The 12,698-nt window shown below is 36.7% G+C and overlaps 1 protein-coding gene across 1 annotated transcript in view; it reads right to left on the bottom strand.

Annotated features, from left to right (window-relative positions):
• The window catches only part of gnas (GNAS complex locus), a 36,755-nt gene extending 33,598 nt beyond the window's left edge, over positions 1 to 3,157 (bottom strand). The window contains exon 1 of the mRNA XM_030138994.1: positions 1,392 to 3,157. Within this exon, the coding sequence (XP_029994854.1) occupies positions 1,392 to 1,530 (139 nt within the window). The 5' untranslated portion in view covers positions 1,531 to 3,157. The remainder of the gene's footprint in view (positions 1 to 1,391) is intronic.
• Positions 3,158 to 12,698: the final 9,541 nt, after the last annotated feature.

Here is a 12,698-nt window from a genome sequence, read left to right as displayed (position 1 = left end):
GTCATAAGCCCATGTTGGAGGATTATGTCAACACACAATATATAGATAACAATATGTCTAAACTGAGTTCAACTCTCATTAGATGAGGTCAAAGGTCAGATGTAGGAAGAATGGGGGATGACATGATCTAATAGGACTCTCCATGGAACCCTGTCTTTAACCTGGGGAAGTCATTATAAATCAGAGAAGTTAACAGTTTACAGGAATAATAGTGGATATACAGCTATTATTTCAATGACAAGTTTCAGGATGACATAGGTGGCGGATTGATCTAATATTCAGGCAGGAAATGCATGCAAATATAAATGTGTAATTACGAGAAGTGTGCCAAGAAAAGTCATGAACTCACTAACCAAACTGGATGATCTCAGAGGCAGGATGCAGCATAAAACTCATTTAAAGTTAAAGCACAAACAGTTCTTCATGGCCATATAACCACCAGTTGCTGTGCTTTGTTAGGATTGTTCCTTCTGATATGCAAATAGTGTGGCAAGATACCATTGGGTCTGCATTGTTCATTCAAATATTTGGTAATAAAATGTGTCGTGAAGTTGCAAAAACAATTATATAATGAATAGGCAGCTAACTTTACGGCAGACATTTTTGTTTTGGTTTTCATGTGGGTCCTGTCCTTCTGCTTTCCACAAGCCACCACAACTTCCTCCATAGCATAAATACCACTGTGTCATACAATACGCGCCCTCTCTCGCAACTCTCTAATCAAACATCAGGCGTTTTCTTCTTCTTGCAAAGTACACTACGAGTTTGTGGGGTGATAAGTCAGTGAATGGCACCACGAGGAGGGTACAGAAGAGAGCACGGCAGGACTTATTTGTCTCTTATGTAATGTAGAAACCCAGCCCACCTCCAGTTCACTCTCTGACACTCACACAACCACATGTTGAGACTTACACATGTCCATTTCATCATAGGATGACTTTATCTTAAGACACTGTTTGAGCTACACACCCATAACCCGGTAAGTAATTCAACACAGTGCAAGTTTAGTTAACTTTAAAGCAAATGAAAATGAGGACTGTATAGCATATTAGACCCAAATATACTAACACAGTTTATATTCATGGCAATTATTACCTGAAAGTGACAATTCATCAATAGCCTCTTAATGATACACATAAATATGACTAAATAGTAACTTAACTTATAGGTGCAGACTCTTTTAGTGCAGGTAGTGGTATATATGCTACAAAATCCACCATAGTACTGCATTTTTTGGCCTTATGCAATAGCAAAGTCACACTGTTGACAATGTTTCCCAAAACAACATCCCAGAAGGTTATGTAGTGAGAAAGCAGAGCCTCAACTGTGCAGACTGAGGCCTTGTCTGTGAGGCAGTTAGCAGGAGGAAACAAAATACAAGTCCAACTTACCTAAAAGTAGTAGTCTGTGTGTTGCTCTGTATATCTGTTTGTCTTTTTGGAGTTGTTTCTCTATCTTTTTGTTTGCTTCTCGTTGTGCCTTCTCCTCATTTCTCTGGTCTTCAGTCTTACTGTTGCCCAAACAACCCATCTTCCCGCAAGAAAAAGAAAAAAAAAAAAGAGGGTCCAGGGGAGGAGGAGGAAGAAGAAGAAGTGGAGGTGGAGGGGGTTATGTAGAAGGAAAAATAAATAAATAAACTAAATTAGTCTAGATCCCTCGTTTGACCCACGGATTTGGCAGCAATGCCACCCACATTTACACCGTTTACCGTCCCCGGCCTGCTCCAAAAACTGTCCGTGGTGCAGCACTGGTGAAATTATGGGTCCATAACGCGTATTTTGCTGTCAGAGAAAGGGCAGGATACTGTTGCTGACGACACCGAGGCCGCCTTCTCAGTTTGCTGAATCCTGCTCAGGCTTTTTCCTCCTTCCTTCACATGCAGTATAGTTTTTGTTTTGTTTTTCCCCCACTCTGTCCCCCCGTCAACGGTGCACAGCTAATAACTGTAATCCTCAGTGTGCGTTAAGACACCAAAAAGCGGCCTTTCACCTCAAACGGAGGCAGAATAAACTGCCTAATTTGCATCTCCAAAAGCCCGGGTCTTGCGTCTCACTGCTGCCCGTAACAAGGAGCCGAACTCGGCGTGTCCGAAAGGCTCTGCCGTGGGGTGGCGCGGCTCATTTCCACGTCTCCTTTCATAATAAACATTTCCATAGGTGGATACTTTGGATTTGTCGGCGTCCCCGGTTGTCTTCAACGAGGGGCCCCAGCAGGACAGGAGGAAGGAAAATAATATTTACACCAAAACGCGCTACATGTGTAATATTGTCATTGCTTCCGTCGTCATCCGGCTCCTTTTCATTCTCTGCATCAAACCGAGCCCCCCCTCCCCAAAAAAAACAGCTCCAAACTCACTGCGGGGGTCTCCTCGGCCGGGTCCCTCACCACCTCCAACTCCGAAACGATCCAATATCCCCCGATTCCAGCTCCTTCTTACTGGTGATGGCTGTTCTTGCTGTGTTTTCTCCAGAAGGCCTTCTCTCTCTCTCTCTCTCTCTCTCTCTCTGCCCCTCGCGTTTGTTGCTGAAATGGTGTTATCAGCCCCTCAACATCACCACCAGAGCTTCCAAAACTGCGCACCCATAGACTTTTTCTTCCTAATACCGGTCTCGGCTCGATTAATCCCTTAAGAAAAAAAATTGCAGAAAGGGAAAAAGAACAGGAAAAAAAAAACGTGACCAAGATGTGAAAATCCCTCGAAATGTATCAGCGTTTCCTTGCAGGTGAAAAAGCAAAGCCCCGCTGTCAGAGTCAGTTTTGAAAGCCTACATGAGGTGTGTGTAGAAGCGCACACACGGACACACACGCACACTTCTATTCTATATGGATATTCCACTCGGATCCGAGGAGGGTAAATAGGCTACAGGCTGGAGTCTACATGTGCATTTACATTCACAAAAAATAGGACACGGGGTTGTTGTAGCAGCACATTCCCACCGCGAAGGCCGCTCCCCTCCTGGCCGCTGGTCGTGGAAGGTGAAAGACAGGAATAACCAATTCTTGGAGGTTATTATTTTCTTCCTTTCTCTCTCTCTCTCTCTCTCTCTCTCTCTCTCCCTCTCTCTCTCTCTCGCTTTCTCTCTCCGAGAATAGTAGCCTACATTGAGGAGATAGACAGCGCTGAAGAGAGACGGGGTGGGGCCACGCAGCGCTCATTGAACCCTGGGAAGGAAGGACCGACAGAGGAGGAGAGGAGAGGCCGCTCCGACGCGTCACGTGGCCCGCGCGCGGAGCAGCGTCAGCGGCGGCGCGGCTCTGCGGAGAAAACGGCGCCCTCTTCAAAGAAAAGAGAGAGAGAGAGAGAGAGAGAGAGAGAGACAAAACAGAGGGGTGGAGTGCAGTGGCCCAGAGGTGCAACAGCCCAAAAAATTATCCACTATAAGAAAAAAAAAGAGAGCAGGGCAAAAAGTTATCCACTATAAGAAAAAAAGGGAACAGTCCAAAAAATTATCCACTATAAGATAAAAAAGAGAGCAGCCCAAAAAATTATCCACTATAAGAAAAAAAGAGAGCAGGCTAAACAATTATCCACTATAAGAAAAAAAGAACAGTCCAAAAAATTATCCACTATAAGAAAAAAAGAGAACAGCCCAAAAAATTATCCACAATAAGAAAAAAAGAGAACAGTCCAAAAAGTTATCCACTACAAGAAAAAAAAAGAGAGCAGGCCAAAAAGTTATCCACTATAAGAAAAAAAAGAGAGCAGGCCAAAAAGTTATCCACTATAAGAATAAAAAAGAGAACAGTCCAAAAAATTATTCACTATAAGAAAAAAAGAGAACAGTCCAAAAAATTATCCACTATGAGAAAAAAAAAGACAACAGTCCAAAAAATTATCCACTATAAGAAAAAAAAGAGAACAGTCCAAAAACTTATCCACTATAAAAAAAGAGAACAGTCCAAAAAATTATCCACTATAAGAAAAAAAAGAGAACAGTCCAAAAAATTACCCACTATAAGAAAAAAAGAGAACAGTCCAAAAAATTATCCACAATAAGAAAAAAAAGAGAACTGTCCAAAAAATTATCCACTATAAGATAAAAAAGAGAACAGTCCAAAAAATTATCCACTATAAGAAAAAAAAAGAGAACAGCCCAAAAAATTATCCACTATAAGAAAAAAAAGAGAACAGTCCAAAAAATTATCCACCATAAGAAAAAAAAGAACAGCCCAAAAAATTATCCACTATAAGAAAAAAAACATCATCCACCTTTTCAATTAAGGGGGTCCTGTTTACCCAAAAGGTCTCCGTGCTTTAAAATTAAGGCCACCAGAAAAAATAAAAGTATTGGCTGAAAATTTTTAAGGCCTTCAGCTAATGTGGCTAGTGCTAACGAAAGTAACCCACCAGAAGAGGAGTTTGGCACGCTAAAAATAGTTATTTTAAAAAATATATAGTGGGTAATTTTTTGGGCTGTTGTCTTTTTTTTCCTTATAGTGGAAAATTTTTTGGGCTTTCTCTTTTTTTTCTTATAGTGGATAATTTTTTCATGTGCCGTTCTCTTTTTTTTCCTTGTTCTTTTTTTTTTTTTTTTTTCCTTACAGTGGATCATTTTTTGGGCTGTTGCGCCTCTGGGCCACCGTAGTGGAGGTCCTGAACTGGAGCCCAGATCATATACACACCAATACGAATAGATAAGATATTATTACAGTGTAGATTTTTATTGTTGTTTTGTCTACAATGTTGCCCATAAAGTTGGCAATAAAGTTCTATTTTATTCTGTTACAGCAGGGGTCTCAAACTAATTTCCTTTCAGGGGCCACATTCAGCCTGATTTGATCTGAAGTGGGCCGGACCAGTAAAATAATAGCATTATAACCTATAAATAATGACAACTCCAAATTTTTGTCTTTATTTTAGTGAAAAAAAACATTAAATTATGAAAATACTTACTTTTATAAACTATTCAAACAAAAAAAGATGTGAACAACCTGAAAAAAAAAAAATTCTTTAGAAAAATAAGCGCAATTTTTGCAATATTATGCCTCAACTTATCATTTCCACATGTGTATTATGGATCGGATCTACAAAGACATTCAACACTTAGTAAAAGGTAGAAAATAGTTAAAATTGTGCTTCATTTTCTTTAGACATTTCAGGTTGTTCATATTTGTTCAGGTTATTCACATTTTATTGTTACATGATAGTTTGTAAATGTAAATATTTTCATAATTTAATGTTATTTTTTGCACTAAAACAAAGACAAAATTTGAAGTTGTCATTATTTATAGGCATAGTGTAATATTATCTATTTCACATCAAACCGAGAAGAAAATATGGAGTCATTATTTTTTGTAGGTTATTATGCTGTTATTATTTTACTGTAGATCATATTGGTCTGTATGTGGAACCGGAACTAAAATGAATTCAACAGCCTTAACTGTGGAATTTTTGCACTTTGAAAATTCCTCCCACGGGCCGGACTGGAACCTTTAGCAGGCTGCATTTGGCCCCTGGGCCGCATGTTTGAGACCCCTGTGTTACAGGCTATGTTGGATTTGCACTGTATTTTATTGAACAATTTTTTTTATTGGACTGTTCTGTGGCCTATTCTTATTTTATATTCTGTGAAAGATACTATACCATATCATACCACTTTTATTTGTATAGCACATTTTACCAACACAAAGTCTCCAAAGTGCAGCACAAACTAATATAAATGAAATAAAAAATCGATAAAAACATTTTCATAAGCATACAACAACAATATCAACAACATCAACAATATAATAAATATATAGAATAAAAGACAGTCAGAGGACCACGATATTGTCATGCCGGGTCGAAAGCCAGTGAGTAAAAGCGTGTTTTTAAAGGAAAGACGCTGCTACATTGTGTCTCATAATAACGACAAAGTTCTAGAAGTTTTAGCTAGAAAGAAAACTTTATTCTATTCTGTTAGATATGCACTGTATTTCATTGGACTATTTTATAGCCTATTCTTATTTTATATTCTGTGAAAGATACAATACCACTTTTATTTGTATAGCACATTTTATCAACACAAAGTCTCCAAAGTGCTGCACAGAGTACAAACTACCATAAATGAAATAAAAAATTTAAAAAAGAAATAAATAAAAACATCTTCATAAGCATACCATCAACAATATATATAGAATAAAAGACAGTCGGAGGACCACAAAATTCTCATGCCAGGTCAAAAGCTAGTGAGTAAAAGTGCATTTTTAAAAGAAAGATGCTGCTACATTATGTCTCATTGTATTGTAATAATGACAAAGTTCTAGAAGTTCTAGATAGATAGAAAACTTTATTCTACTCTATGTTAGATATGCACTGTATTATAGTAGGCTATTTTTTTCATAGATTTTGCTGTCATTACTTATTGTGACTCAAGAAAGATGCTTCAAAATTGTTTTTCATTGTAATCTAACAATGCCAATCAAGTTCTATTCAATTAGTTAGCTAGCTAGCTAGCTAGTTTATTTTTTATTTTGACTGCCAAAAAAGATGTTGTATTGTATTGTAATAAAGACAATAAAGTTCTATTCTATTCTATTCTATTCTATTCTATTCTATTCTATTCTATTCTATTCTATTCTATTCTACAAACTGAGTCTCTGTTGAATAATCAGCAAAAATGTACTTAAAGTAAGCACAGTAAAAGTCATATCAGTATCATATCAATATCAGTGTTGGAAGAAGTATTCAGACCTGGTTTTATTACGTAAGTACGAGTATGAACACTAAAATAAACTTAAGAAAATATGAAAAGTAAAAAAAAAAGTCACTGTGTTGAGAGAGGTATCTTTTACTTGAGAAACATTTTAACAAATTGTCAGCAAAAATGGACTTTACATATGAAAGGTAGTCATCAGTGGTGGAAGAAATTGCCTAGAGATTTTTACAAATTTTTTTTAAAGCGAAGTACTACTACTACTAATAATAATAGTAATACATCGGTTTTATATAGCGCTTTTCTAAGTACTCAAAGACACTTAATACTAATACTAGCCTAATAATACTCAGGAAATAAAAGTTCTGCATTCACTTTAAGCCAAAGTACCTGTATAAAAAGTATGTAAAATTTGTCAGACAAAATGCACCTTTAAGTGTTACGATTAATAGTAATGCTTTTCAAAGATGCAGGAAGTATCCAAATTTTTTACAATAATGCCGTATCATAAAAATATTTGGTCAAAGTTCAAAATCTTAACTGAACTTTTGTAAAAGTATGTAAAATTATCAGCAAAATGCATCTATGAGAGTACGAAATGTAAAAGTATTCATGGTCAGTGGTGGAAAGAAGTATCCAGATCATTTACGTAATACTTGCATTGCTGTGAGACTCACTGTGCAATACATATAGTTTTAAACAAGTCATAAACACGTGAAAAGAGCAGTGTTTATAACCTGGATTTAAAGGGTTTAGTTTGAACTCTGGGATCCACTGGCTGACCGGGGTCGATTGATATATTTACTACATTCTTTTAACATATCAGACATGTATTCTGAGACTAAACCATCTATGAATTTGCAAACTAGCAGCAGTACCTCAACCTGGTTCTGTATCTGAATGGGAGTCAGTGTGAAGATAATAGAGGTGTGGTATATGTTCCGTTCCCTTTGTCCTGGTGGTGGAAGACATCATCATATCTCTTACTTCAAGTGTAAATTTACTAACATTGTGAGCTGAACTCCACACGCTGCATGAATGTGACAAGTGCTAAGAGGTCACAAAGTGGCTGATGGGAAGGTGCTCAGGTGCATCCCCAGGACCGACAGGGTTCCTATAGGTTTTGACAAGTTAAATTTAAGACTTTTTAAGACCTTTTTAAGACTACTTAGAACAGAATTTAATGCCCATTTCACGACCATACCGACAAAAATTCATGACTCCTAGAATTTAGGAAAATGTATTTATTTACTCCAACGCCTTGATTCCCACTGTTCCAAGTCATTTCTCACTGGAGGGTGCAAAGTTAGAGATAACTGGTTCCTAATTTCAATATAAATTGTGTAGTTAGAAGTGAGTAGACTAATGTTACTTTCTTTGCAGCTTGGACATTTCCCAAACACATTTAAACACAATACAGCGAACAAGTTTATGGCAACATAACTTAAGACCTTCACTATCAAATGTAATACCTTTTAAAGACTTTTTAAGGTATTAAATGCAGATTTGTAAATTCAAGACTTTAAGATTTTTTAAGACCCTGCAGGAACCCTGGACCGAGAGCTACAAGACACCTATGCAGAACCATAAGAGGGCCTGGAAGCATTTTGTACTGCCTTAAAATTGAAAGATACAACATGTTTTAAGTGAATGTAGTATTTAAACTAGAAGCACTCGGAGAGCGCAGACCTCCGCCAAGGCTGATCAGTGGCCCCACCCGTGGGCCCCCCCACCCCCGATCACCACCAAAATGTAATCATTTCTTCCTTATCCCATTTCCAACAAACCCTGAAAATTTCATCAAAATCTGTCCATAACTTTTTGAGTTATGTTACACACTAACGGACAGACAAACAAACAAACAAACAAACAAACAAACAAACAAACAAACAAACAAACCCTGGCAAAAACATAACCTCCTTGGCGGAGGTAACAAACCCGAAAGCATGAGCATTTGAGCTGACTTCATAAACAAAATTAATCCTAAATACAAAATAAAGTGTTTATTGTACTGATAGTTACCATAATATGAAATTATATTATGATCTGTAATTTTTTTATGATATTGGTCATTATTCATTTGTCATTAGTTTATACAATATAGTTTCAAAGGCAGGTTATCCATTACTTTTGTTGCTGTTGTGCCTGTTAAACACTAGGTGGCAATAGTTTTCCAGCTCTGAGCCACAACCATTGCTCAGTTCTCATAATTCTCATAGAACTGTATTATTTGTTTTTATATGTATTTTGAAAAATATCTATCTGACAACCTATTTTTCATTCGTTCATTCCTGTGATGTTGTTTGGATCAATCTTAAACTGGACAAAGCGGTTAGTGGAGGTAACTTGTATATATTAAAAATTGCATCTTTGTCCATTTGGATTCATAAACCTGGATGAAGAATCTTCTGTGGGACCTTCTGATGAAAGAAAAAATACAGACACCACGTGGATGCAGTATAAAAATATCTACTGTATATCCTGTAACCTGAGTTAGTAAGGTTGTCTCAGGAAGATTTCAAAATGAAATAAATGCATTACAGAGCAGACTAAAAGGTCTCCAAAATTCAATCCCTTGGCTAATGCCTGGCTCTAAACTTGCAGCTAAATTAGTGCAAATACTTTCTCACATTTGCTGTTTTATAATTTTCCAGATTGGTTTGCAAGTGCATGGTTTGTTTTAATTTTATCTGCCAGAGATGCGGAAAAAATAACTCTCTTACTTCCTAATTGAAAAACATCAATATAATCAATGAAATCTGATGTAAAAAGTGCAGCCCCTCTTAAACAAAGAGAGTCAATACACATGTGCACAAACTTTAAACCTAATTCTTACTTCATACTGAACCAAGTCGACTCTGATCCAGCCCCTGATAACAGTGAAAAGCTGTTGTCATAGTCACACTTTCCCCCTTTAAAGCTTCACCCATGACCCTTTTACAGGACGTCCGCTCACAGCTCTATTTAACTGCACTGTCATGAACTGTTAGCTGCCTACTCAGCACTCATTGTCATCATAATCAATTTAGATCTGCTGCTGAGGAGTAATTGAGTGTGTTTTCTGCCTCTCATTGAGTCAGAGGGTTTATCTGCCCACAGAGGAGCATTGTCTGTGATAATCTACAGACAAATACACACAAGGAATTTATTATTTTAGTTGCGCTCAGTTAACAAGGTTAAGAACGTCTGGATGTTTTATTGGAATATTTATGTGCCATGAAAAGTGACATATTTGGAGCAATAAGTATGTTTTTCTCTTTTTGATTAATTCCTCACAGTTATTTGAGGTACAGAGTTGCAGCGCTGTGTCTACAAAGTTTTAATACATTTTAAGGTTGTTTACATTATCAACTGTCATGCAAGTTTATATAGTCTTTAATATGAACAGAAATTGTTTAAAAAAATTTCTTGCTAACTGCTGAGAAAATATACAGTTACATAAGTTATTGTCATCCTTTTACTACCTCATTATCTTTTTTTTTTTTTTTTTTTTTACCTTATTATACTGAGCTCAGCCTTGTTTCTTTCAGTTGAGAAAAATAATCTTTCGTATCAGGAACTGTTCTGTTTCATAAATCTGTGGTTTGTTTTAAAAACCTGCTGAAAACTCATCTCAGTTTAGCTTTTCATAACTACTCTGTTTGCTTTGCCCACATGTGTTGTGCTTTATTTTTTAAGTTTTTTTTATTTTTAATAATGATAAATTATTACCAGTTATTTGTTAGTTTGACCAAGCTGTATTTATACAGGTGAGTGGTGATTATCACAATTATATAAAATAATCATTATTATCTCAAATAATTGTGTCATTTGATCCAACATTTGAAAAACTTGAACAAGTATATATTAAAGATGCTACATGAATAATGACAATCTCATCTCAGTGGGTCACAAAATGCATTAAATTCTATGAAGGTCAAGGTTGAATGAACACAGACTAAGCTGACAAAGATGTTTGCAAATATGACCCTGAGTAAGATAAATAGGGGTTTACATTGACAATAAAAAGCCTAAAAGTATGTTAAAACTGAAAAAAAACAAGTCAAAACTAAAATGTCACTAGAACAAAAACATGCTATTTTCACTTATCAATGTGTATTAAGTAAAAACAGCCAGTTTAATGAGCATTAAGTTCATTCATTCACATTCAGTTGCTAATTACAGAAATGGGGCTAAATGCCAAGATGAATATGTTTGTTTCATGTAATTATGAATATACACTTTCTAAGCTACTTTAGAGAGGCAAATTTGCTTAGTTTGTGTTCTGTAAAAGCTGATGGTAACTTAATGACTATGGAAAATGTGATCAGTTGAGAACCATTATATCAGCAGGTGTTTCCTGTTTTTTCTTGTATTTTTTCTAGTGCTGTGAAACGATTAAATTTTTTTAAATCAGATTAATCACAGGGTTGCTGTGGATTAATTTTGACTGATCACGATTAAACCCATTAGCCCAAGTGTTAGCAGAATCCCTGACTACTGTATGCTTCACGTTAACGTGGTATTTTAAGCTGGAAGTGCTTCAGTGAAAAGAAAACTCCTTCCTGCAGAATGTGTATAATACTTTATGTCGGTCGACTGTTGCATCTTGGGGGTTTTTTTGTCCTCAAATTTCCCATCCAGAGGGCCAACCATCTTTATGGGTTGGTTTTCCTATCTGTCACTACCCAATCAACTGCCCATTTGCACATACGCGACGCTAACTCTACTTGGACAAACTGCCTGAAACGCATTGGCAGAGACATTCAGAGTCATTCTGTGCTGTAAATAGGTTAATTGTGTTAAAATTTTTAATCAGATTAATCATGATGATTGATTAATCTGCGTTTATGCGTTAATTTTGACAGCCCAAAATATTTTAGCAGTAATACATCGATGATCACTATGACCAATTTTCTACAAACACTGACAGGTAATTGAAACATACAGGTTACAAACAACACTTCACCTTGAACTGGTTTTACAACATTCCATGCATCTAAACGTTGATTAAACCAATTGTGCATTGTCCAAATGTTTCTGATAATACAACCGTATTTGCCCATTAGCTTTAAAGTCTCTTGATATCAAAAACATCCAGTTTCAAGAGGTTGACTTTGTTTTCTTGAAGAAAAATAAAATTCCATATAGGCAATAATCATACTGTTTTCCTGCTGTGTGTTTTTTCTATTTGTTTTAAATAAAGTTATCCATTTTGCAGACCTCAGTGTTTTCATTGATCATTCCTCTGTAGTCACACCAGCTCTTAATGGCCTCACAGCCATGAATATTAGATACATTTCCCTTCACCCCACAGTGCAAATATGATGAGCCAGCCTGTCGTGGCTGTAAAACAACAAGGCCGTGTCAATATCAGTTACTCAGGGTCTCAGAACACAAAGGAATCCCACTGCTGTTTTAATTTAATACACAAGTGTTGAAAAAGATACCTGCACACACATCCGGGAACACAGTCAACTGGGAAATTTTAGACATTTTTTTTGGCCGTAATACTGTGTGTAAAGTACAATTTTGTGTTCCTGTGTGATTTTTTTTTCATTTTTATGCATTTGTGGAAGCATGTTTTTTAGACATGTAATGATAGCAGATATTCTCCTGAGTGACATTAGTCTCAATATTACAGGGATGCTGAGCTACAACCCATTATGGCTGAGAATGAACGGAGACAGAGAAAAAGAGGGAGAGGTGGGAGTGAAAGAAAGGGGAGAGGTGAGAGAGGCAGAGGAGGGCATGACGGAGAAACAGTGAAAGAGAGGAGGGCGTTATCATCTTCATCACACAATTCTCAACAAAGATACTCCACTCTCTCCTGTAGTGTTTCCATCACAGGACCGGGTGCTCATCACTGACCCTACATTGTATTTTGTCTTGTTACGGTGTTGGAATCTTCTTATTTACTCTCTTTCTTCATGGTGGAGAACGCTGTGACAGAGGCTACATAAATCTGAGTGATGTGTGGGATTATTACAATCGACCACTTTGCGTTTTACATTTTTGTATGGAAATCTAGAGACTGGTAGTTTGTAAGGAAGTTGTGTGGGTTTTTGACACACAGACGGTGAT

The sequence above is a fragment of the Sphaeramia orbicularis genome, chromosome 7, assembly GCF_902148855.1.
Source record: "Sphaeramia orbicularis chromosome 7, fSphaOr1.1, whole genome shotgun sequence".
NCBI classification, from domain to species: Eukaryota; Metazoa; Chordata; class Actinopteri; order Kurtiformes; family Apogonidae; genus Sphaeramia; species Sphaeramia orbicularis.
The sequence above is the reverse complement of the archived record's forward strand: the minus strand, read 5'-3'. Positions and strand labels throughout refer to the sequence as shown.